This window comes from Haliotis cracherodii, unplaced genomic scaffold (genome assembly GCF_022045235.1).
Source record: "Haliotis cracherodii isolate W230 unplaced genomic scaffold, xgHalCrac1.p SCAF_3, whole genome shotgun sequence".
In the NCBI taxonomy this organism is placed as follows: domain Eukaryota; kingdom Metazoa; phylum Mollusca; class Gastropoda; order Lepetellida; family Haliotidae; genus Haliotis; species Haliotis cracherodii.
Window position 1 is genome coordinate 29713779 of NW_027266286.1, and position 26540 is coordinate 29740318.

The 26540-nt window shown below is 39.6% G+C and overlaps 1 protein-coding gene across 1 annotated transcript; it reads right to left on the reverse strand.

Annotated features, from left to right (window-relative positions):
• Nucleotides 1-238: 238 nt before the first annotated feature.
• Nucleotides 239-25046, reverse strand: LOC139474720 (inner centromere protein A-like). The gene is made up of 18 exons (XM_071257824.1): nt 25029-25046; nt 21721-21881; nt 19559-19675; nt 17778-18516; nt 15837-15914; nt 14043-14878; nt 13698-13794; nt 13457-13488; nt 12727-12790; nt 12211-12354; nt 10712-10821; nt 9087-9257; nt 8876-8951; nt 7572-7777; nt 6576-6684; nt 5332-5519; nt 3135-3265; nt 239-2873 (listed from the first exon to the last, which is right to left on the reverse strand). The coding sequence occupies exons 2-18, from the start codon at nt 21861-21863 to the stop codon at nt 2683-2685; spliced, it is 3432 nt and encodes a 1143-aa protein (XP_071113925.1). The 5' UTR covers nt 21864-21881; nt 25029-25046; the 3' UTR covers nt 239-2682.
• Between the last annotated feature and the right edge of the window lie 1494 nt (nt 25047-26540).

Below are 26540 nucleotides of genomic sequence, written 5' to 3' on the forward strand. Positions count from 1 at the left end.
CGATTTCAAGCAATAATAAACATAAGTAAACATTTACATATGTTGTCTCAGAAATTTCGTAGTCTCAGAAATTTTGTAGGGGTGTGAGCTAGCATAGTATCCTTATAAGGAGCTGAGTAGTATAGAATGGAGACCATACACTGGTTTAAGGATGGCCTCCTTATATGAACTTAAGAAATGATCATGTTCAATGAAAACAACAACAAAAGCATTGTCACATTTCAGAATTTATTCCCATTCATCTGAAAATGCAGATACCAAGTTACACTGTGTAAAAGCGTTTGTACAAAGTAACCGACAGCTGTCACAACATGGAAGGAAAGTTCACTGTGTACAGACGCCCACAGTATCTGAAGTTAGTCACAGTCTCAGGGATGGATCATAGATGTATCAGGGTGTATCAGATACATCACGACAAAGTAGATGTACTGTAGTACATTCTCAGTATCTATACCTACACAGCTAGATATTAGTCATACACACTTCAGTTATAGAAATCAGTAGACATTTGTCCTTATAATAAATACAGCCAATGGATATGACATTAATTCCAATACATTGCTATCGAAAGGTCAGATATTGTTATATATACCTATGTTAAGCTTGGAGAAGACAGAATATGCCTTCATTTTATGTTTGCACTCTATGGACCAATCAAAAATACAATATTAATACATCTTGTAAAACAAACAATAAAAATATGAATGAGATTTACTAAATTTGTTGTGACTGATAAAATTTAATAGAGTTATGGCACAGAGCAATCAACAAGAAATTGAGCTTTCTTAAAAATGACAGTCTGATAAATGAAGAGAAGAATGAATGAATGGCCTGTGTGTATTGTGTGCAATGTGTGATGCCTGCATGAGATGGATGAACTATTTACATATTTACATATCTACATCATCATGGGATAGCAATATACACAGGGTGATCAGCTTTGCAAGAAATACGAGAGTGGTGAAAGATTCAATGATGCATCAAAATACATTGCTCCACAATATGATACAAAATACTTAAAACTAACTCATATGTACATGTATTAGCAAACATTTGAGAGGATGTGATGTTATTAAGCTATTGTCATGCTGGTGTATCTCTTCAGCTTCAGCATTTAACTGAGCGATGTATCAAGATTACATCAGACTTGCATCAAGCGTCACTATTGGTTCTAGGTTTGTCAGCACCATACCCCTGCTCGTGGGTTTCACCGAAGTGGTAAAAATCAGGAGACCTGCATCACTTCGGGCTTTCCTCCCACATTAGGCTGACATACCATGATAAGACTGGAATACTGTTCAAAGCGGCGTTAAACCCAGCTCACTCACATCATGACATTTGAACCAGGGTTTGGCAAATGTATTGTCAGGTTAGCAGGAGTACCAGTGTCTCATGATAACCCCAAGAAAGGTTGCTACAGAGTGTCACTGATCTTTCATGCTTTTACGTCACAATTATTCCTCAATTCTCTTGTACTTTTCAATCTGTCAAAGATAACACAATGAGAACAACTTTTAATATATACTACTATCCTGATGAATGATTCTGATTTTCATTAATATCAAATGTCGATTATCTGGACCACAGCATTTTTCAAACCCTAATTCATATATGTAAATATGACAAAGATTGAAAATAGAATAATTCACAGAAGCTCTGCATCATATTATGAAGTCACTATTGAGACACATACTCCATTGCAATGTTATTTTTCCACCTACAAGATATAGCAAGAGAAAATCCTGGAGGAAGAGGATTCAAGAATTGAGAAAAGAAACATAAGTAGTTGCAAAAGTCATAAAACGAAGAAAGACAAACTACACAGTAAATGAGTATAAATGATCCTGTTTCTCAATAAAATAATATTCCGATGCATAATTTAATACATCTTTACAAATGTACAGACTATCAACTGGAGATTAACTACACATATAGTTGTTAAGAAAAAGGTTGTCTTGTCACAAATATGCAGCTGTTTCTTCTGGTCTGTGGCTCACGTCCCATGCTTGGTTGTACCTGGAGTGTCACCCACTGGAGTCCTGTACCCTCACATCTACCAGGCAGGGATGTAGGCCCTGACACTCCTAGAGACACTCTAACATTATTAGGCCAATGTGTTTTATCAGTAGGTTTACGGTTGTTTTTCTCCAAACCTTTGGTTGCTGGTTGAAATAAAAATAACAGACTTCTTTTTAAGAATATAGGCTCGGTTGAATGAGAGAAATATAAAATACCAAAAATCTCCATTTTGCTTTTGGCATTTTGGTGAAGTCGTACAGGAATGTTAAATTCATACTGTTCACGTGAGAACAATGTCCCATATGCACTGATTTGAGAATGGTGGAGCTATACTATTTCAACAAACTATTGCAGGCATGTATTCCATACCCCCAAGGCTAGAAAACATTTGTGATTTCATTAAATAGTGTGATTATCAGGCTTGGCCTTAGTAAAACAGCTTTAAACTGGAATCCTTTTTCCCCCTCAAACTCATCCCTTTTAAGTATTTTTAAGTTTGGAGATCCATGAACCAAGTTATGACAAAAAGCACCTGTCTGTGATGGTGAAGGTGAAAGTGAAGGTGAAGGTACCGGTACGTGCATTGGACTGAGTGAACACAGAGTCAGCCAGAAGGGACAAGGATAAAAGAGACCCGGATCTTGACAACTGAATGATATGTGATCATGAAACTGGTGCTCCATGAGGTTTGTACAATGGCGAGTCCCAGATGGCTGAACTCGTACGCTTGTTAAACCTCGGCTTGACTTTCTTGAACAGGACATTGAGATCGGGTGGGTCAATGGCACCAAAGATTCCCTCAGTGTTTGGGGGGTGATAGTGTTGATTTATCAGAGCAGCTTTCAGATTTCGATCTGTTAAATAAGAAAATCATTGTCATGAGTGTGCCGTTATTTCTAAACAAACAAACCCACTGCACATGATCTTATTCAAAATGGCAATTCTTTATATGAATAAAATATCAGCAAAATCCATTTATATTAAAAATAGCTTTTGACTGAAAAGTAATTAATCCTGATACAGTTATATTTCAGACTTGAGTCTACAATTTTGTCATTATGACAATCTGTGTAAGAATCTGAAGCTCCAAAGTTTGGTGTATGTTGAGATCCTACCTTGCGCCCACAGAGGTAATCTCTTTTTGGGCTGGTCCTCATCGTCCGTGGAATCCTCGGAGTTGAGGTCTTCTATGTTGTAGTTCTCTGAACTGCTGTTTTTCTTCTTCTTGGCGGGGGTGATTTCATACCTGTAACAAACACAAGTAAAGTTGCTGGCTATATCACTTGCCACATCTATATGAAGACAATAGACAACATCTCAGCTTGTATTAAACACAAAGTGAGCAAAGTTTGTTAGTTCATTATACTAATATTTGTAACGAGAGCTTTGTTTAAACAAAGAGGTCTTGAGACTACGACCTTGAGGATGACCTTCAACCTTCACATCAATGTCTCCAAATTTTCGTCAGGGCTACAAAGAAATTTCGTTAACATAGTACGCCTGATATGCCCAACCATTGCACGTTTTTCAAAACTAAGTAAAGTGTGGAAATTCAAGTTATTTTAAAAAATATACTGAACCGCATAAGAAACATCACCATGGACAGATATATGAGAAACCTTATTTGTCCGAACACTGTAAACATGCTTTGAGACATACTAAAAAGATGAAACTTGACAAACTGATTATCAAGGTTGAAGTTTAAGTGTCAAATGTTCCTAAAGTGAAACACAACACTAGTCTCTGAGAAAATGGCATCACAAGTCAGTATCTCGTGTGTCTGCAATGTGCCCTGATAACTGCTGTGCAGCGTCGATACATGGAATTGATGAGGAGGCTGATGAACGTCATAGGCACTTGAGTCCACACTTGAGCCTTGGTCGGACGTCATTCAGCCGTCTTTGAATCTCGTCCCACAGTTGCTCAATGGGATTTAATTCGGGACTGAGGGCAGGCTACTGCATGGTTCTGATGCCATTCTGCAGGAGGAAGTCTCTTGTTGCTCTCGCAGTGTGGGCACGGGCGTTATCATGCTGAAACTCCTGGTTGCGGCGACATGCCAAATGAGGTATTGCGTGTGGTCTCAAGACTTTATCAATGTACCGAGCTGGTGTGACACCATTGCCTCTCCCTGGACTGATGTTCTGGAAGACCACAAGGCCAACCCTCTGTGCAAGACCAATTCCACCACACACCGTGATGCTCGGACCACTCCACGAGTCTCTCTCAACAACACAAGCATCCGAATAACGTTCCCCACGGCATCGCCGGCTCTCGTCTGAGAAGAGGACTCTTCATCACTGCTGGTGCTGAGTTGCCCACTGAAGACGGTCCCGGCGATGACGTGGTGTCACAATGGGTCCTCGGTGTGGCCTGTGACAGTGGAGGTGTCTGTTCGTCAATCGTCGACACATGTTGTCGACATTAATGTGTCGCTGGTGTGTCCCCATGGTCTGTCGAGCAGTTACCACAGCGGTTACAAAGCGGTCTTGAAGATGCTGTCACACAATCAGGTGGTGACGCATGGTCTTCCACCAAGTGGTCAGTCATCTGTAGTGTTGGTGGTCTGTACCGTTGCTTGAGCCTGTATATGGTCCTTACGTGGACTTGAAATGCCTTGGCTACTTGCCGGGCGGTTTGTCCAGCTAACAATTGTCCAAGGGCTTGGTTTTCGCTGATTTCTTGTCAATCTTGGCATGTGGTAGCATTTCAATAACGAATGAATGTTATTCGATCTGGGTGGATTTTTATAGGGTAAGAAATGGGGGAACGCATGTGCATTTTAATTTGCACGGAACTCCCGTGCATTGGGTTACCATGGCCGTTGCCGTGATGCGTTTTGGGGATCATATTTTTTGTCATCTGCTTTGTTTTTTTATCATGAAATTTCATTTTTCCGAACAAGGTAATGATAAATTTTAGAAACTTTGACAAAAATCATCCAGATATTCAAATGACAACTTTTCATGCAATGTTACTTGGGCTGATGTTTCTTTTGCAGTTCAATATAATTCAAAACCAACACAAATAACACACCAATCCAGTTTTCTTTCAGTCAAGTCTTATGATGTGAAACTCTCCACAGAGGCAAGAACATTAAAACACCACCTAGTAGAGTAAGGATTTACGATGTGAAACTCTCCACAGAGGCAAGAACATTAAAACACCACCTAGTAGAGTAAGGATTTACGATGTGAAACTCTCCACAGAGGCAAGAACATTAAAACACCACCTAGTAGAGTAAGGATTTACGATGTGAAACTCACTGCAGTGGCAAGAACACCGAAACACACCACAGTAGTCTAAACTTACGATGTGAAACTATCTGCTGATTTATTGAGTGTGACAGTGGAGTTGAGGTTGGGCTTCTGCAGACCCTGTATGTTCTGTTGCAGAGAAACCAGGTTCTGGTTGTGTTGCTTGATCATCTGGCGCATCTGTTCCTCCTTCCGTTGTTCATGTTCCCGGAGTTCTGCCTCCTTCTGAAGACGCTGCTTCTCCTGCAAACATGACCATGTTCCAAGCTATAACTTGTCTTGTACTTTTCAGCAGTTAACATTAACTTGAAATCCTTGCTCGCCCACACCGAAATGACAAGGTTTGGGAATCTCTTACGGTTAAAAAAGTTTGATGTCAGACACAAAAACTAATTCTCTCATGTTTTTGGACATACTCCCACCTGAAAATATGATACCAGGGATTTTCCTAGAATTCTAAGCTACGTGCCCTTGGCAGGCAAATGGGGCAAATATTGTTATTTTGTTCAAACTTGGGAATTGTTCCAAACTGCTTTTTTAAGAGTCATCTTAACATTGTATTGTAAAATTAAATCCAATGTTCTTCCTGTTTCCTCTTTATTGGTAAATATATGTCCCTCTTACCAAACCATCACATTAGTTCAAACAATATTAACATGAAATGGGAGATATTTGATTCTCATCTGGGACATTTGCAGACTGAATGTCAGCCTCTGAACAAGTATATCTCAATCCCTGGTTACATGGCTATCCATGTTTCACTCTATATCAGTTTTCCCAAAAGTAAAATTTACAAAATTTTGCAATAACCTGGCCTCATTTAAGGATTGGCTGTGTAATCATTTCGGTTCATTGAGGTATGAATAAAAAAACCAATGTGTAAACTGTATGAATCTCTCTCCAAAATTGAGAGATATGACAATCAGTATTGGGAGAAAGGGTACAGATAATCGACATGAGGATTGTGAGAATATGCAGGAAATCCCAAACTTAACCTGTTCATAAAATGGACTTGTCCAACATTTCCTAGGTCGGATTCTATTCAGGGAGTTTAGAATTATGATAACTATTTTCAAAGCTTACATAAAGCGTACATAATATTGATATCTCATATAAGAAATAAACAACTTGTGGTCGTTGTTTATCTAACAATAAAACACTGCTGGAAATTAAACAACTCGAAGCTGCGCCCCTCATGGTATATTCTCCCTGCAGTGTGTTATTGTACGATAAACAACACCTACTCATTGGTTATTTCCTTCGTCAAGTCCCATGTTATCAGTTAACAAATAAACCAACCATCTCTCTCAGTTTGTCTAATTCTCTCTTCAAGGCTAGTTCTTTCTCCTTTTTCTTGTCCAAATCATTTTTCTCCCTCTCAGCTTTCTCACGTGCTGCAGCCTTCTCCCTTCAATCAAACAACCTTCATGTTATGACAAACATATTACAAAATCACTGTTTGTTTGATGTTTAACACCACTCAGCAATAGTCCAGCGATATGACTGCAGACTGTAAATAAACAAGTCTGGACCAAACAATCCAGTGATTGATATTATGAAAAGGAGGACATGATGACACATTATCAACAAAGTCACGGAGTCTGACTACCCGACCCATTTAGTCGTCTCTTACAACTAGCATAGGTTGCTGGGGACCAATTCTAACCTGGAATCTGGGGACATGACTGAACATTCCAGACATTCCTGAAATTCAGTTAAGTAGGTATAATGTAATGAGATGCTTCTGGTTGGTGCTATCTATTCCAGGACACATATAACAGTTTAAGAAAAAACATATGGCTATTAAAATTGCACAATTTAGTCAATAATTGAAAAACAATCTTAACAAAATAACAGTGACCTGATCAGCAGTATAGGAGGTCTACTATCCACTAATATTTTCAAAAGAAGCTGACATGACTTGATAAGTTCTGCCCAAATGTGGTAAACTGTCTGAATGTAAAAACAATATTAAATCATTCACAGATTAACCTAGCAATATTTCAGTAACAAGACAGCAGCTTACAAGTCTGAAGCAGACAATCCAAGGTTTGACATTGTGATCCAAGCCATCAGGGTCCGATGACACCCAATCAAACAAGTCACCGAGCCTGACCACCCAATCCACTAAATTGCTTCTTACAACCAAGTCTAACCCACATGGTCTACTTCACCTAATGTTGCAATGCTTGTCTTGTATTTAGTCATGCATTGAGTAGTCTTGTGGACATGATTACAATTCTTTGCATTTGTAAGAGTTTGGTTTGTAGACATCAAATGTTGGCAGTATTTTACCTCTCCTCCCTGGCTTTCACTCGTTCTTTCTCTCGCTCCTCCTCCATGTGCCGGATCCGTAGTTGCTCCTGCTCCCTCTCTCGCTCCACCTCCGCCAGTCTCTCTTCGTGCCTCTTCCTCTCATCAGCTATCTTCTTTTGACGCTCTTGCTCCTCATACTCCTTCTTCCTCTGCATCAACTCTTGGTACCTCCTATTTTCTTCCTCCTTAAAACAACATGGACATTGTTACTGTACGTGAAACAAGAGTGACATTCGTGTTTTTAGGTGGGTCGTGAAATGGGGTTTAAGGTCCAAATACTGTAAATCTGGAAAGTTTTGTGCCATGAAATTGTTGCGAGCGTCCAACACTAGACTCAACTGCAGCTGGAAATGTTTGCGGCAACCTGTTGATGAGATTACGAAAGATCAAAGCTACTTCTGTACGTGTTATTTGTCATAAGTAGGAAGCACCAAGGGTAACTCAGTGTCAGTCAGTGTTTAGACGCATGTGCTGTAGTTGACAAGGAAGGTTGGAGTAGCGTGTTTAGCTACCAGTATAGACTGGCTGGCGTAAGTCTGGACTATTCAGTGTTATGTAAGGTTTGTTTGGTTTGTTGTTTAATGCCGCACTCAGCAATATTCCAGCTATATGGACCAGACAATCCAGTGATTAATATCATGAGCATCGATCCATGCAATTGGGATTGATGACATGCAAGTCAGCGAGCCTGACCACCCGATCCCGTTAGTCGCCTTTTACGAAAAGCAGTCACCTTTTACAGCAAGCATGGGTTGCTGAAGACCTATTCTACCCCGGAATCTTCATGGGCCTCATGTAAGGTAATTGACGGGTGGCGGATCAGTGAACTTTCCTGATCAGACTACTGACACAGTGACAAAGTGTAATTAGGGAAACAGGATGTTCGGGGATACTGATTTAATCATGCAATTGGCTGATCGAGAATGTGTAGAACCAAATAGAAGAAATATGCCTCCTTACATGTTTTGTTGATCTACAAATATAACTGTGTGGCGAAACTATTGCAAGTGTGTCACTTGCAGTTTTCGCAGAACTATTTGCTCGCAAAACTTTCAAGATTAACAGTAAACCTAATAGAGCTTTTCAGATTGTCCCCTCCACACACGCACAAACATTTTATTTTGAGTCGACAGAACCCATAGAGGAATTAAAAAATAAGTTGATTAAGTCAAGGAAACAAGAACAAGTGTTCAATTACTTGAAAGACATATTAATAAACATTGAGAAGGCTGCAATAAAGACACAGAACAACTTCTAAAACAAGAGGGTTGTCTCTCTCTCACCAGTTCCTGCTTCTTGCGCAGTTTCTCTTCCTCGTCCTGTTTCCGCCTCTCCTCAGCTTCAAGCTGCTTCTTCAGCCTTCATTGAAACAAAACATACGTATAGGATGCAGGATAAATAACATCATCTATCATCTATCATCAATATCATCATTGTGATATAAAACATATAACTGCAGTACAAGTGTCAATGAGCCACGCTTCGGCCACACACCTGATCTTTGCCTTCAGCTCCTTCTCCTCCTTTAGTTTCTCCTCCTTCAGCTTATCTGACACCTGCATCTTCTCCTCCATCTTCTTGGCCAGCGTGTCCTTAATCTGCCGCTCTTGCTTCTCGCGCTGCTCCCGGTACTCCAGCACCTTCCTCATACGCTCCTCACGCTTCCTGCAACACGTCAACGTGACACACGTCAACACACATCCGTGACATGACACACACACACACACAAGATGTACACACACACGACATACATGACATACATGACACGCACATGACATACACACATGACATACACAAATAACACACGACATACACAAATAACACACATGACATACACAAATAACACACATGACATACACAAATAACACATGACATACACAAATAACACACATGACATACACAAATAACACACATGACATACACAAATAACACACATGACAGACACATACAAGATGTACACACACACGACATACATGACACACACGACATACACAAATAATACACATGACATACAAACATCCATGATGTACACACACTTGACAAACATATGACCCACACACACGACATACTCATACATGATGTACTCATACAACACTCAACACACATGACATACACACTACATACACACATATATAAGACACATGATGTACACACACCCAACACACATGCATGACTTACACACACACAGAAATACAAACATGCATGACATACACACACCCATGACATACACATACATGCCCAAGACATACACACCCATTACTTTAAACACATGCATGACATACACATACACACACACACAACATACACACTCATGAATGACATATACACACATGCATGACTACACACACACACACATACACACATGCATGACATACATACATACACACATACACACATGCATGACATACATACATACACACATGCATGACATACATACATACATACATACATACATACATACACACATACATACATACACACATACATACATACATACATACATACACACATGCATGACAGACATACATACATACATACATACATACACACACACACACACACATACACATGTACATACATACATACATACATACATACATACATACATACATACACACACACATACACACATACATACATACATACATACATACATACATACATACATACATACATACATACATACATACATACATGTTAGGGACCAACCATTTAATATTCTATAAAGGCCTGAAGGCAGAATGTTATTTTCAGTCAGTACATCAAGACATACAAAAAAACATTCTCTGACAGGAGCAGCCAAACAATTTTGCTTCAGCCATAACAGTAGTAACGCAGTACTTTTGGAACATACAGCATGCCCAATGAAAGATTTCATTATTGTTGTGAACAAATTAATTCTATCCCCCATTTATCAGGAACAGATTGTTATTATTATTTTTTGCAAATTCCACGCCTGAATAGCAGGGAGTTGTGCTAATCAGCAGGCCTGGAGCAGACAAACCAGAGGTCGATAGAGTGACCATCAATCCTTTCTCCATGGCTACAATGCCACACTGGTAAGTCAATATAAAGAAATGTCTGCCTGTGATATGCACTGAAGCAAGTAGACAGCTCACCTCCTTTGCTCCTCGATCCTGATCTTGAGGTTCTCCTCTCGCTTCTGTATCCGCTCTCGATCCTTCTTCTGCTTCTCCTCAAGCTCCTTCTTCCTCATCTCCTGTAGAGCCTGCCACACACACAAACATACAGTGTTGGAACCCACCAGCAACAAACAGCAGTGTTGGGAACCCACCAGCAACATACAGCAGTGTTGGAAATCCACCAGCAACATACAGCTGTGTTGGAAACCCACCAGCAACATACAGCTGTGTTGGAAACCCACCAGCAACATACAGCTGTGTTGGAAACCAACCAGCAACATACAGCTGTGTTGGAAACCCACCAGCAACATACAGCAGTGTTGGAAACCCACCAGCAACATACAGCTGTGTTTGAAACCAACCAGCAACATACAGCTGTGTTGGAAACCCACCAGCAACATACAGCTGTGTTGGAAACCCACCAGCAACATACAGCTGTGTTGGAAACCCACCAGCAACATACAGCTGTGTTGGAAACCCACCAGCAACATACAGCCGTGTTGGAAACCCACCAGCAACATACAGCCGTGTTGGAAACCCACCAGCAACATACAGCTGTGTTGGAAACCCACCAGCAACATACAGCCGTGTTGGAAACCCACCAGCAACATACAGCCGTGTTGGAAACCCACCAGCAACATACAGCCGTGTTGGAAACCCACCAGCAACATACAGCCGTGTTGGAAACCCACCAGCAACATACAGCCGTGTTGGAAACCCACCAGCAACATACAGCAGTGTTGGAAACCCACCAGCAACATACAGCCGTGTTGGAAACCCACCAGCAACATACAGCCGTGTTGGAAACCCACCAGCAACATACAGCCGTGTTGGAACCCCACCAGCAACATACAGCTGTGTTGGAAACCCACCGGCAACATACAGCTGTGTTGGAAACCCACCAGCTACATACAGCCGTGTTGGAAACCCACCGGCAACATACAGCTGTGTTGGAAACCCACCAGCTACATACAGCCGTGTTGGAAACCCACCAGCAACATACAGCTGTGTTGGAAACCCACCAGCAACATACAGCCGTGTTGGAAACCCACCAGCAACATACAGCTGTGTTGGAAACCCACCAGCAACATACAGCTGTGTTGGAACCCCACCAGCAACATTCAGCTGTATTGGAAACCCACCAGCAACAAACAGCTGTGTTGGAACCCCACCAGCAACATACAGCTGTGTTGGAACCCCACCAGCAACATACAGCTGTGTCGGAAACCCACCAGCAACACACAGCCGTGCTGGAAACCTACCAGCAACATACAGCCGTGTTGGAAACCCACCAGCAACACACAACAACATAGATTCAGCACAAGCATGCTACACCCAGTTCCATGTGAATGAGATCCCACCAGATCTTATGTTGTATGTAGTAACAGAAACTTTACAAGCGTTCAGAGTAATAAAATGATTTTCAAATATATAGTAACCCTAACTTGTCACTACCAGTTTGATCTGATGCTTACCAGTTGTGAGGCTTTGTTAGGAGTAATCTGTGTTTTCTTGATGAAGGAGGTCATGCCGGTGATGAGATTTGAAGGAGTGCCGATGGCCACAGATGAGGGCTTACGTAAACTGTTCAGGAAAGACGAAGTATGGGGACGGATCACCTGAAACCATGGTTGACAAAGCTTGAACGTATGACACAGAATCAGGGAACAGATGGTGGAATAATGGAAACATACTGAAATGTATCTAATATATATAATTTGAATAAAAAAAGTAAAAAAAGCCTCTTTCAACTTCCAAATCATAGAATATCTTTTATTAGGCACTGATGTGTCTATGGGACAGAATTGATAACACTGAACAAGATGAATAACATTCCATTGAAGCTTTGTACTAAACTACTAAATCTGAGAGGTTAGTCAACTTATGACCATAAGTTATGTCCAAACAAACCAAACTTGAAGAAAATGTAGCATACAATGTGTGCTGTACCCAGTGAAGGTACTAACTATAATGCTGGCTGTCAATCTCACCTTGTCTGGGGGGCACGTCGGTGATGGAGAGCGGTCTGTGATGTCCTCCTCACTACTGGCCACACTGGAGACAGAACACAACAGCATGTTCAGTACACAGACATTAACGGTCAAAAACTTTACCGTACTTATAATTGTTTGCTTGTTTGTGTTTGAATGCCATACTCAGTATTCACATTTCAGCCATATGACAGCTGCTTGTAAACAATCAAGACTGGACCAGACAATCCAGTGATGGATTTTGTGAGCAGTGATCCACGCTGTCGGAGTGTGATGACATGCCAGCATAGCCACCTAATCCTTTATTTCACCTCTTTAACAAGCAACAGTTGTAGAGAACCAGTGTATAAATATGCACAATGTACACAGATAGCAACTGACTATATCGGATATGGTTGAGACAATCAGAGTGAGTACAGTTTTTCGCCACTTTCAGCAATATTCCAGCAATATCGCCAGAAATGGGCTTCACACATTGTACCCATGTAGGAAATCAAACTTGGGTCTTCGGCGTGACGAGCAAACACTTTAACCACTAGGCTACCCCACTGCCCCTGAGATAATCAGAATTGCATATGCTTTCCGTGTATCGGAGTCACACACCACGTAAACATTTGAACAACCTATAATGTGCAAGTAATATTAGAGGAAACAGGGAAAATAAATGAAAATCTTAAGATATTTGTCTCTGAAGGAGAAATCCTATGAACATACAAGACAAGCAACTCACCTGTCCGAATCTGTAGCAGCATGTCTACTTGGCTGCAAAATGGATAAGATGATCATATTTAATTTAGATATTTCATTGATTATTTAAGCATAGACTCATAAACATAATACAGGAAGTCAGTAGCCCAATGAATTCAAATGAGTTCCTGTCTTGAGCCAACATTCCATCTAGAATCCAGCTTACTTCAGTTTAAGCATGTTACCCAAGATAACAACACAGTGGCCACACTGTCTATGCCCACCTGATCAGGTGAAGAGACGGAGTTGGTGCAGGATCTCTTCGGTTTGGGAGCAACCCGATTTTCTTCTTCCTCAGCCTGACGCTTCCGTGTTTTAGTTCTAGAAATGAACAATAAAAAAAATATCATAAAACAGCTTAGCAGCAATTGTGTGAATTGCTCATGTGCATATACTTGTATTACTAACAAAATTGAGGCAAGTTAGACACACATTAGAGTTGGACAAAGAACATTCCAACTGTTTCTTGTGAGGGAATGAATGAGTGAGTTTTGGTTTTACGCCACTTTCAGCAAAGTTCCAGCATATCACGATGGGGGGTACACCAGATATGAACACATTGTACTTACCGTGTTTTAGGAGCAGGAGACTCAGGGGCAACAAATACTTCTTCACAATCACTACTCTCACTCTTCTGTACTTTCCGTGTCTTCGTGCGGGTCGACCGTGTGGGCTGCTTCTCCTCCTCTTCCTCCTCAATTATCTCAGCCTCCATGGGTTTGGCGGATATATTGATATTGATCTCGCTAGACTGAGCACTCATGATGCCCGAGTCCCGGTCGTGGTCACCATGGTCCTCCTCCGTCATGTGGACTTCCTCGCTGACCTCCATCACATCTTCCTTCTTCTCCTCAGACTGGGATATCTCGGACTCAACATGCTCCTTGTCAGATGACACAGACCCAGAAAACTCACTTTCAGATGCTACTACTGTCGCCTTTGTTTTTCTTGTTTTTGTTCTGGTGCTCTGTCTCACAGGCCTGTCACACTCCGACTCGGACTCGCTGCACGCGGGGCGCAACTGTTCCTTCTTAGCTTCAGCATTCTTACGTGTCTTAGTCCGCGTGCTCTGCCTCACAGGAGCATCAACTTCCGATTCTGATTCCTTACAGGCAGTAGTTGTGTCCTTCTCCGAGCTTTCTACCTGAGACTTCTTAGTCTTTCTTGCTTTTGTTCTCTTCTTGCTACCACCATTGTCAGAGTCGGAAGTGAAATCTGGATGTTCCTTGTCCTCCTTGTACAGTTTGTCATATGAAAGTCGCGGCTCTGTATCCACGACTCTATCAGTTTCACGACAAGTCTTCTTGACAGGTCGATTTTCATTATCAGAGTCCACCGAGGATGATGAGGAAGAGGATGGTAGGACTGTGACAGCTTCTACTTCTTTACCTGCGTCACTTGAGTCCTAGTTTACAAGAAATATTACAAAATACATATCAACAGATGTCAGTATCTCCTGTTAGATAGCAGTCTGTATATAATATAAAGCGGCAGAGCAGAGAATCATCGATTAAAATCAAATCATCAAATATATCTCATAATATACCATATAAATGTGACATAATTTTCTTTTTAAAAAATGTCATGTATTGTTTATGGCAATGGTATGTATTTACCTGATATTTCATTTTGAAACAAAAACTACCATCTTAGTCTGTGAGTGAGTGAGGTTTTATGCCGTTTTTAGCAATATTCCAGCAATATCATGGCGGGGGACACCACAAATGGGCTTCACACATTGCTCCCATGTCAGGAATCAAACCAGGGTCTTAAGCATGACGAGAGAACGCTTTAACCACTAGGCTACCCGACCGCCCCTCTACAGTCTATGACTTAGCTGCTTGTCCGAATCCTGAGTATAGTAACCTTTCTAGTAAGTTTCCCATACATTAACACAATAAAGATCTACTGACAATGATGTCAAATGACAGGTTCGGACTAGTACATGTAGTAGACTACAAGACTTTTGGCACACACTGCATCTCATATTAAAGTAGGGTCATCTTCAATCATGTATAAATTCCTGTCATTAGAATCTCAAATGCTTCAGTAATATAGAAACACTGGTTAACTCAGAACACTCGCCAACTTTATACGAAATGCGATCACAAAAAAAAAAATCAAAGCAGAAAAAATCTTTGGAAATTGGCAACAAGAACAATGCGTGTATGTTCAAGGGAGGTAACCATGTCCAGCTTAATAAGTATAAACTTCAATTGGGAATGAAAATCTACATTTTCAAGGTCACCCTGACTGACAACGTGATACACCTAACATGCTGATAGTTGATTTCAATTGAAAACTACTAAAATGTATCTTCACTTATCATCTAAAGATATTTTTCATAGCAACAATTTTCTTACATTGTCTGTCTTTTTCTTCAGTCGTAGTCTTGTTCTAGCACTCTTCTTAGGTTGTTCATCTGCATCAGCAGTTTCCATCTGGGAGAATACAGAGCTGTCTTCAACGCAACATTGCATATGTTCATGAACAGAATATTGTAACTGCTTAGAGTCGACACACATATAAGTGAATTATCAATGCTTGTAACAATTTAACCTATTACTTTTCAGTTCTGTCAAATTTGTCCAAACATATCCAATACTACCAGGATTCTAACTTAAGTGCCCATGATAGGTAAACAGGGAAAAAATGTTTGTTTTGTCCAACATGTCCATATTTGGGCATTTTTGTAAAGTTCTTATATTCTTACACATTGCAATGTTTAGGCATATTCTAACCTGGCAAACACTACATTCAATGCAATATTGACAAAGTCAAGCTTAAAAACTTTCGAATACCTGAACTGGTAATCTTATTTTCCAATTTGCACGATTTGTATATTTTTCCCAATATTTTCTGCAGACTGAGGGCATAATATCGGCCTGAGAAAACTTAGATAAATCCCTGACTAGTTTCTCAGTGAAGCTACCTGGTATGCAGTGTTCACTGTTATCCAGCAACAACGTGACATCATGTCACGGGCAAACCATTGACTGCTGGGGACGTATCATTGTACGTAGTGTAGAAAACTAAACAAGGGATTTATACAGGATTATAAACAGTTTCCCTGGCAAACAAAATGGGAAAATAATGTTATATTGTTCAAAATTGGGATTTTTTAAAGTTCTTATTTTCTAATATTCAGAGGTAGGCCTATTTGAACATTGTATTTTGAGACTGCATTCAATGCAATAATAAATAACTGAGCATTAACCATGTTAACACCTCTTCCTATTTGATCATCCTGTGAAGTACAGGCTATTTCCACAAAGCTATATAATCAGCTATTTGATATATATAAATATAAATTGGGAAACTTAATTCCATTTGGGGAAATTTGAATGACATTTGCTGAACATTTAGCCTGAATTTCAACCTCTGAGCAGGTCTCGATAAGTCCCTACGAACAACCAGGTTATCGTGGCTATGGTCATGATGGTTATTTATTAGGGTTAAGTCAGTCATGGTTGTCAAACTCAGGCTTCAAGAGTCAGCTGACAGGGGGCTAACCACACCAACATTGCTCGTTGTGATATGGTCTTTTCACACAAAAATAACCAGTGATGGACACCATTGGTCATATGTACCTAGTCTGCACTGCAGCTCATGTCAGACTGGCAGTATGTAAAACAACTATCGGTAGATTTGGGGTGAAAACCTGTCCCTCTGGCATGTCTAGTTTTTCAGATGACCAATGGCCATGTCAATGAATTTCACACTGACATCTCTCAACTTGGATTTAAAAATGTAAAAGCATATCATTAGTGAAATAAAGAGTGGGGTCAATAACCCTCCATTACATCTGACACGAGCCTTAAATAAAGGTGTAACGATACGATGGGGTCCTGTACGATTCAAAATCCTGATACAGTATTTTTATTTCCCAAGTTGATTTTGCTGGTGAATCATAACCCCGAAACATTTGTTAATAAATTTCAGAGATCAAAGATGGGATGTTGTAGGAAAGAATAGGTAGAGGGCTCTGTGAATGTTATGCTATTTATGTCCAACCATGAAATGCTAGACAATCACATAAGCTGGTGGTTGAACAGTTTGTTAGTATTCACATGTTTTTACACCAATATAACTTGTAATGAAATGCATCGCGAAACAGGGGTCGTAATTCGATGTATTGTATCATGGGCCTCGTATCACGATACAATACAACATTGCTGTATCGATCCTGAGAGAAGTTTCGGGGCTTGTAGATTCTAGATTTATCTAATTTTACAGACTGAATTTGTTTCATTGGTATGAATTTTACATGTTCACATCCAAGCTGATATATAAAATATCCCTACCTCCACTACTTCAGTTTCAGCAGCTTTCTGTAACGACTCAGTCACCTTATCCCCATTGGTCACTACAGTAGCCCCGCCCATACTTGGCCTGCCCCTGGCGGTGGACAGTCGAGCTTTGGATGCCAACACCTTGAGTGACTGTCTAGATGACCTACGGCTCTCTGACCGACGGTCACTTTCCAGTCTCAAAGCAGTACTTCTAGTTGCCTGGGTAACAGTATTCGGAGTGGGAGGTGTGCTGGTTGACCCTGGCGTCCTGCTGCTACCCTTCACAGGGCTTAATGGTGACCGTGGACTGGCAGGGCTTTGACTTGTTCTTTTCGCTAACATTTCCTCATATGCACTGGCTTTGTCCTTCACACTGAATTTACGACGGACCGTGTTTTTGACAGTGCTTGGAGATCGGATCTTCGGTGTGCTGGGAGATGGACTACGGATGATTGCTACCTGCCGTGCAACAGGTGTTTTATCAATGTCTAAATCGTCAAGTTGTCGTAGGTCTCCAAGCAGTCGTCCTCCATTCCTTTCTTTCATGGCTGCCACCATGCTGTACACAGGGGAATCCTCCATACTGATATCTTTCTTCCTTGACCTTGTGCTTCTGGTTGACCTCTGTGACCCTGTGTTGATCTCTGCTGTGGCTTTCCTTGCTCTAGTTGCTCTGGTTGATCGGCCTTTGCGAGTCGGTTTCGCAGATGTTTCTTCAAAGTCATCCATGTCTTCTTGATCCCGGGCTTTACTGAAACATTTAAAAATCTGTTATTCAGTTTTTATGTCATAAACATTTCAAAATAAGCAGTAGCACACAAGATCCGTAAGAAATCTTATTCTCAAATAAAATCACTTCCAACATTAACATGATTAATGATGTTCCAATTAATCCATTTCATACTCATGATATTCATCGATTGATTCCTTGGTGTGTATCTGAAACCAATCATGAGATCTGTAGGGGTGTCACGATACAGGTACCCCCAAGGTACAATACGTGTCTTGATTTTGGGCTCAAGATACGATACGTGTATCGATACAGCAATACAGACTTTTTATGCGTAAATTTAGAAGCAAACTTTTTAATTACATATCACATTCACGATTATGTGTACTAATCACTATCAGTAGATTATTTTGTAAAATAATAATACTTAGAAAAGGTTGATTCTGTTTATTCAAACAAGTGTCAGACACTTACAAGTTTTCATATGTGTCAAATTCAGAAAATATGATGACATTTCGTTTTGAAAAGAAAAATCAATCGATACGCGAACAAATGGATACAGATTTCAATAAAATTTTGTATCGATATAAATTTCCATGTATCTCATATTGTATCGTGAGGATTATCTACCGATACATCGGTACAATCGGAGAATCGCGACGATTATTTTAAATTATATGGTTTTTTTCTGATAAATATGTGCTGGAATTATAAACCTGAGTTACAAGGTTCAAAAGTCTGATGACAGACGAGATTTCGAGGCCTGATGCTAGTTCAATGGTCCCTGTGCCAACAGAAGTTTTTGTTTTGTTCAAAAAGCAAACATTTCAAATTCAATTTCATGGGAAGCTTTTGAAATTCTATTCATGCTAATGTTGGTTATTCACATGAACATGACAAACATGACGAAAGATACTCATTTTGTTCAAAAACAAAATGTACATTCCAATATCCTTATTCATCATGTTCATGATTGATCTTCTATCAATCACTGACTGCTTTTTAAGCCAGTTATCAATAATATCTTAACCAATTGCCACTGTCCAACAATTTGCCAACATACATCGTTCTCCTTGTGTTATGCTCCTCTTCCTCATCCTCGTCTTCTTCAATAATCACTTTGCGCGGTTTTCTTCGTCTTTTTGCCGATGGAGTTTTAGGCAAAAGTTCAACTTCAGGTCTGCAGCATATCAATTACAATCGTTTTGTGAGCATTGGCATGAAAGTTGTGGAAATAGATCATTCTTGTTGTTTTAACCATGTTCTCACATTACAACACATGTACTTATAGCATTGGGTTTTGAGTGAGTGAGTGAGTGAGTGAGTGAGTGAGTGAGTGAGTGAGTGAGTGAGTGAGTGAGTGAGTGAGTGAGTGAGTGAGTGAGTGGTTTTACCCTGCTTTCAGCCTTATTCCAGGAATATCATGGCAGGAGACATCAGAAATAGGCTTCACACATGGTACCCATGTGGGGAATCGAATCCAGGTCTCCGGCATGACGAGCCAACGCTTTTACCACTAGGCTACCCGACTGCCCCCATTTGACTTTGACTTTTCTCATGTTTCTAAACTTGCTAAAGGAAAGTCTAATAAAGTAATTTTAAGATTTTCATCCTTGCTTACCACCATGACCACACTACCAAACATCTACCTCAGATTATTTTGTTTCCCTAAAATATGTTGTTAACTGATTTCTGCACATACTGGGTGAAGCTTGTCAGTCAGTCAATGAATGAGTTAGTTCGGGCTTCAGGTATCTCGCAGGGGCAAGTGTGTCCACAAGCCTATATCAGAGAATGTTTTACAAAATCAACATCTGGGATTTCTGCTAAAAATTTTGAAAAGTTAAGGGAAGACAATTATTTTCAATCAACTCGCCTTTTTTGAGTGCAGTCTTCATTGGGTTTGACTGAACAGTAATTGCAGTAGCTGAGATGCAGCGCTGTTTTAACATGATGTGTTTAATAATGGTACTGTGTAGTCTGTGCGCCTCTTATTGGAAGACCAAAATGCGTCAGTAATAAGGAGCTTTACTGTGATAATTGTCATCTTGTTTGTGTCAGGGATGATATCTCAAACCTTTTTGGTATCTGATCGACCAGGTTGTCTTCTATGGTAGACATTTGAAATAAGAACAGCAATCTGATTGGATATCGTGTTTTCCTCACAAGGTACAACCCCTTACAAGGGATGTTGCCACTATTGAGCCAAGAAAAGCAGGCTTGAAATGGCAAGGGTGGAAACTAGGCTTTGATATAGGCTAGTGGACACTCTTGCCTCGGGAAGATGTGGAAACTAGGCTTTGATATAGGCTAGTGGACACTCTTGCCTCGGGAAGATGTGGAAACTAGGCTTTGATATAGGCTAGTGGACACTCTTGCCTCGGGAAGATGGGCTTTATGCTGCTTTGAACTAGGTATACTTCAGTTTTATCACAGCCTCTCAGCTTGATGTTGAAACAAAGCCTGAAGTGATGCATATCTTCACCACTCACCACTTAGGTGAAACCCACAATCAGGGATTAGAATATTTGCCCTGTGTTACCTACAGACGAAGAAAATAACTACATGTCTCATTCTTTCCTTAAACTTGATAGTTTTGTTCGCTCCTTGTTTAACACCACACTCTGCAATTTTCCAGCTATATGATGACAGACTTTTCATAATCATGTCTGGACCCATCTTCCCAAGAGAGCATCCACTAGCCTTTTCTCAAAGTCTTGTTACCATCCTTGCAACATCAAGCCCACTTTCCCATTTGCTTTCCTGTGCTAAATATGATTCAACTATTGCAAGTTGCAAGTGGTTGTTTGAATCTCCAGAAATTATGTCATCATCATGATCATAGAACAAAGGTTTATAGTGAAATCAAATAAATGCCTTCTTCTTCATTGATCTTTGCCATGTATCATGTAGCTATCTTAATAATGTACTCAGCAATTTCCCAGCTATGTGATGGCAGTCTGGACTGGTCATTCCAGTGATTGACATCATTAGCATCCATCTATGCAATTTGGACACGATGACATGCATCTAGTCAAGAGCCTGACCACCTGATTCTGTTTGGGCTTCTTACAACATGCATTTTAATATGAAACACATACAAGTGTAATAATCTCTATGCAACAACATGATCTATCATAAGCATACTAAGTTTTAACTGAAAGCAATGTAATTGGAACCACACATCAATATATCATTTCTAAAGTAACTAATAATAGGCTGTACCTTGCAAAAGACTGTTTGCACACTGCTAGTATCTCATCTAACCAAGTGAACTGCTCTTCGAAGGTTCTTCGAATATTTTCAGCCATATCCATGGCCACTCTCAGCCCCAGTGTATGGGGAACATCCTGCGGTGGTCTGGCCATCTTGACTGTTCCAATGGCCTGAAACAAAACACTGCTAAGCTACTTCACAGTTTCTCATAATGTTAACAGCTAAGTCTTTTCATCCACTAATCCTGATAACATATAGCAAAACACTTACAAATAGCAAATTTCTACTAGTCCTTAATTGTTGCCTTTGTTATTGTTTTTTCCCCGTGAGTACCCGGATGATACGCAATACAATTGAGCGTGACAAGAGACTGGGCTACTACTGTCTGCAAGGACAGCTAAATAAACTTGGAGGCAATATTTGCTTCATGCATTTTGGAACACTGATTGGTTAACTGTGATCTATAAAGATTTACACAAAGGGCGCATGTTAATTAATTTCTTCAGCCTAAGCAAACAGACAAAAAGAACGGCGGGGCTCATCGGATGTCGTCATTTAGATATACCCCAGATGGTTATAGTTATAAAAAGTATCCATGCAGTGAAAGCATTTTCGGATTTCGGATTGTGTCAATAATACGATTACTACTCCCTTGTTGTCATCCATGTTTTCTGGTATAACCCTACACTTGTGTATTTGTTGTCATTCACTTGATGCTCAGTTAATGAATTTGTTACAGGTACAATTAGTGTTAGCACCACTTAGATTACCTGACAAAGGTTCCCATTTGGCATTTATTGTGTCTGGGGTAATTACTCAATCTAAATCCAAGTTTTAAGTGAGGTGAAATGTGTGTTATGTAATATACATGTGGCAGCCCAGCAAGAGATGAAATGTTCAGTTGATTTACTTTTTCTGTAAATCAACGGATCGTTCTTAGTCATCAAAGGATTCACAGAAAATATGTTGATTGATAAATCAGTGTTATCTTGCACAGTGGATATGTCAAAAATGAGTGTTTACATGTCTAGGTTTACTAAAACAAAGGGAATACACTCAAATCATGGCGTGAAGTTCCGATGTAAAAACAACATACTTTGTTCAAAGGGTTAACTGATAATACATTGATTGATTGCTCATTGTTATCTATCACTCAATGGATTTTTTAGGAACCGTGGACGTTATGAAAATAGTTGTCATGTCAGACTTTCTCAGCTGACCCTTGAGACTTGCCACCTATGTGAAACACCTGAAACAATCTAGGCGATCAGTTGAGAAACGATCACGGATTATAATATCCCGAAACAATATATCTTTTAAAATATTTTATTGTTACAGTGACACGTGACATCGAATAAGTTTCTTTGTACAGCTGCAGACAAGTGGGATATTGTTCCTTTGTGTGGATATTCATGGATACATTCCAAAGAAGAAGAAGCTGCCTAAAATTATACACATAAATTTGGTAGGTTGCAATTATGGTATTTGCATTTTGTTTTCCTTCATTTGCTGTAGCATTGAACCGATTCGTTCTTGTTCCTCTACGTCTTGGTTGGGAAATTCTTCAATACGTGATAGAAGTCCTTTCCTTCGTAAGCGTGTATATATTACCATCAATTTGCAAAATGTGATTCTCTCAGTTCTCTCAGGCAATTTATAAAATGTGTAAATATTTCAGTCATTTTGACTGAAAAATCTGTCCAGATTGACTAAAATTGATTAAGACGATCAAAAGGGCCTAAAAACATCACCGCAGATTATTATGTAGGATTAGACAAACAACATAGAAATGTACTTTTCAACATAATATTTTCAGTCTCTTGGTGATGACATTAAACATCAAAATGTTTGGAATTCGTTATCATAATAATACAGAGGGAAATGTTTTTCAGTCAATTTGAAAAAAATAACTGAATACTTAGGCGTTTAATAAATTTGAAAATGTTACACGTTTTGACAGTAAAACTATATACACACTATAAAAAAAGCAAAGCTCAGGTGAAATATTTACATTGTGTTGCAAGTCAAAATAGTGTAAACGAAAACTGCAAAATTACCAAGCAAGTGACTTATCAAAACTTCGTCACCATTACACAAAGATACCTACATTTCCATATTATCTCGAAAACTGTATTTCATTTTGTTGATCAATGTGACCATTTGCCCTTATTACTCCCTATAAAAGTGACTAATGCGCTTACGAATGGTGCAGCACAGGTCGCAAACTAGTCTAGATTTTTGCTATACAGCCGGGTACTCACTGGGAAAAAACAATAACAAAGGTAACAATCAGTCCCTGGGAATTGCTTTAGATCAGTGCCCCTTTAAGGTGGACACTAAAATTCAAACCCTTTTCATGCCTGTACCATGAGTACTAACACTGTGATTTGTCTAACTAAAGAATGTCTAAGTAACAATGTGTCTGCATTAGGTCAGTAAGGAAAACTGACATATAAGCTGAAAAAGTCACATTGGGGAATACTGCAGTTCTGAATTCTCATGTTTACCACCAAAACTGACAAAGAAGTTGAGATAATATTACAATTATAGAAAATTATTATAGATATTGTGAAAGCTGAACGTCCCGTACAAGCAGTGTCACCCACTTTAATCTAGCTGTCAATGACAATCCCCAGCAAATAGTTTCAAACGCTGTAAGAAACCTCTGCACATATATTTTCTCATTTCAAGTTCAACCTGTTTTGATTATATTGGACAAGCGACTTGTGGAAACACCTTACTAGAACATCCTGTCCTGCAAGAATTTGTTAACTTTCAAAAACCCAAACAGAAGTCAACGTGGTATTATGACTGATTTGTTAGCTTTGTAATTATGTCATAAAATAGGTGATTCACGTGTAATAGATCCAAGTACTTGATTGTCGGATTTAGACATTAGAGTAGACTGTCGAAAAATGTTCATAATTTTCACTCTTTTTTCTACTTATTGACGAACAATATCAATAAATTGGTATGCATTATGTAGACCATTGATCGGCATTGCCAATCAGTCTATCATAGCGTTGCAACACCCAAAAGTTCATTACCTTTAAGATCACAACGCCGCTCCTGACTTTTTAGAACAGTAGCATGTCATGTTTACATCATCTGGCCGAGTCACAGCAAAATACACAGCACCGCCACGGCCTTCCTAAGACATTGGTTAGTTTACGAAAACGCGTTGTTGATAGAGTGATCAAGAGAGACGATTATGTGCAGATGCCTTCCTTCCGATCTCATGCAAAAGACTACGTTGATCAGATTGCAAATATTTGCTAAAATGATGATATTAAATGGGATGTAAACTTTCAACTTACCGAAACACACACAGCAACTTCAAATTCGCTGCGCGAAGTTTAGCCAATCAGATTCGTTCATATTGCTCTACGTCACGAAAATGACACAAAGCTGTACTTTTCGTTATATTTTCGTATTTTCATATCGTTGATACATATGAGAAAAATGTATTGTAAATGGTAAATGAATGATTGAAATAATATAATAAATATAAAAATATGTATTTTTCTGTTTGGGCGTGATTTTTATATTTTGTTTGTTGTCGGCAGAGCGTAGAGCTAACATATACTATTACATGTACAACTAATATTTGTGTAGACACTACTTGAGCAACATTCTATTGTACATTACATCTATATTTATTATTTAAATCATATTACTTAGATACATGTGATAGTTATTATACACAGCACAGCGGCATTTGAGTACTAGACGAATTGGCAGTTTTAAACATGCGATCAATGTAAACGTTTGGGTAAATTGCAAGGTTTTTGTTTCAAAGTGCTGAATCTTCATAATATAATTTTATAATGTGATCTAAATAAATGTTTCCCTTTTCACTGTATTTTATAATATTTTTCTTGTTTAATCCCTTCAGCATTCTTCGAGTAACAGATATGGTGAGACTTTCGTCATCGCTATTTTTAGCAAACCGATCGCAAGGGCACAAAGACCGTCACGTTTCAGTACTTCTGCGGGGGGGCATCACAGCAGTAATATTGATTATTAAGTAACATATCTAATAGAGTTATGTAAGTTTCGTCCTCAGTATTTCGGGACAACATTCTATTGTTTCATCAAACAAAGAAGGTGGTGGGAGTAGTGAGCTCCATTGTTCTAGTTTGACGTCAGTGTGACAATGTGTCGATAATTATGGTCCTCCAACAACTAGTACATTTTTTAAAGTTAATATCTTCAATTTGTGGGGGTGGGGTGTTTGGGGTGCAGGGGGTACGCACCTCATATATTAAATGTGCCCTCCGGTATTATGCGCAAAATACACCCATTGTTTGATGTTGGTTTAACATTTTAAACAAAGAAATGGTTATTCGATGGTCATTTGATACGGGTATCACAATTGTGTTTGGACCTTATGTTTTCAGTGTTTCGACGACTGTTCGGCCAAGTAACGCTTTGATCGCGGTTGTAATTTTGGGGTCAAATCCAACTTTCAAGTATATAGTAGGGCTGGTCAAAAAGCCTAACAAACAAAACCAACAATTGTGAAAGTGTTTTTAATTTTATTTTTCAACATTATCTCCCTGTTTTTCAATCCACTCCTCATATCATTAGTCAAGATTTTCAATTCCAGTCAGGAAGAAGCTTTCTGAAGCCACCCTGAAAAACCCATTCACGGCAGTTTTGAGGTCATCGTTTTAGTCATAGCGATTTCGACGGTGTTCGTTCAGTTTAGGAAACGGGTGGAAATCACTTTGTGCCAGGTCTGGTGAATATGGAGGATGAGGAAGCTCTTCGAACCCACATTGTCGCATAGCAGCCTTTGCGAGTCGAGAGGTGTGAGAAGAGGCATT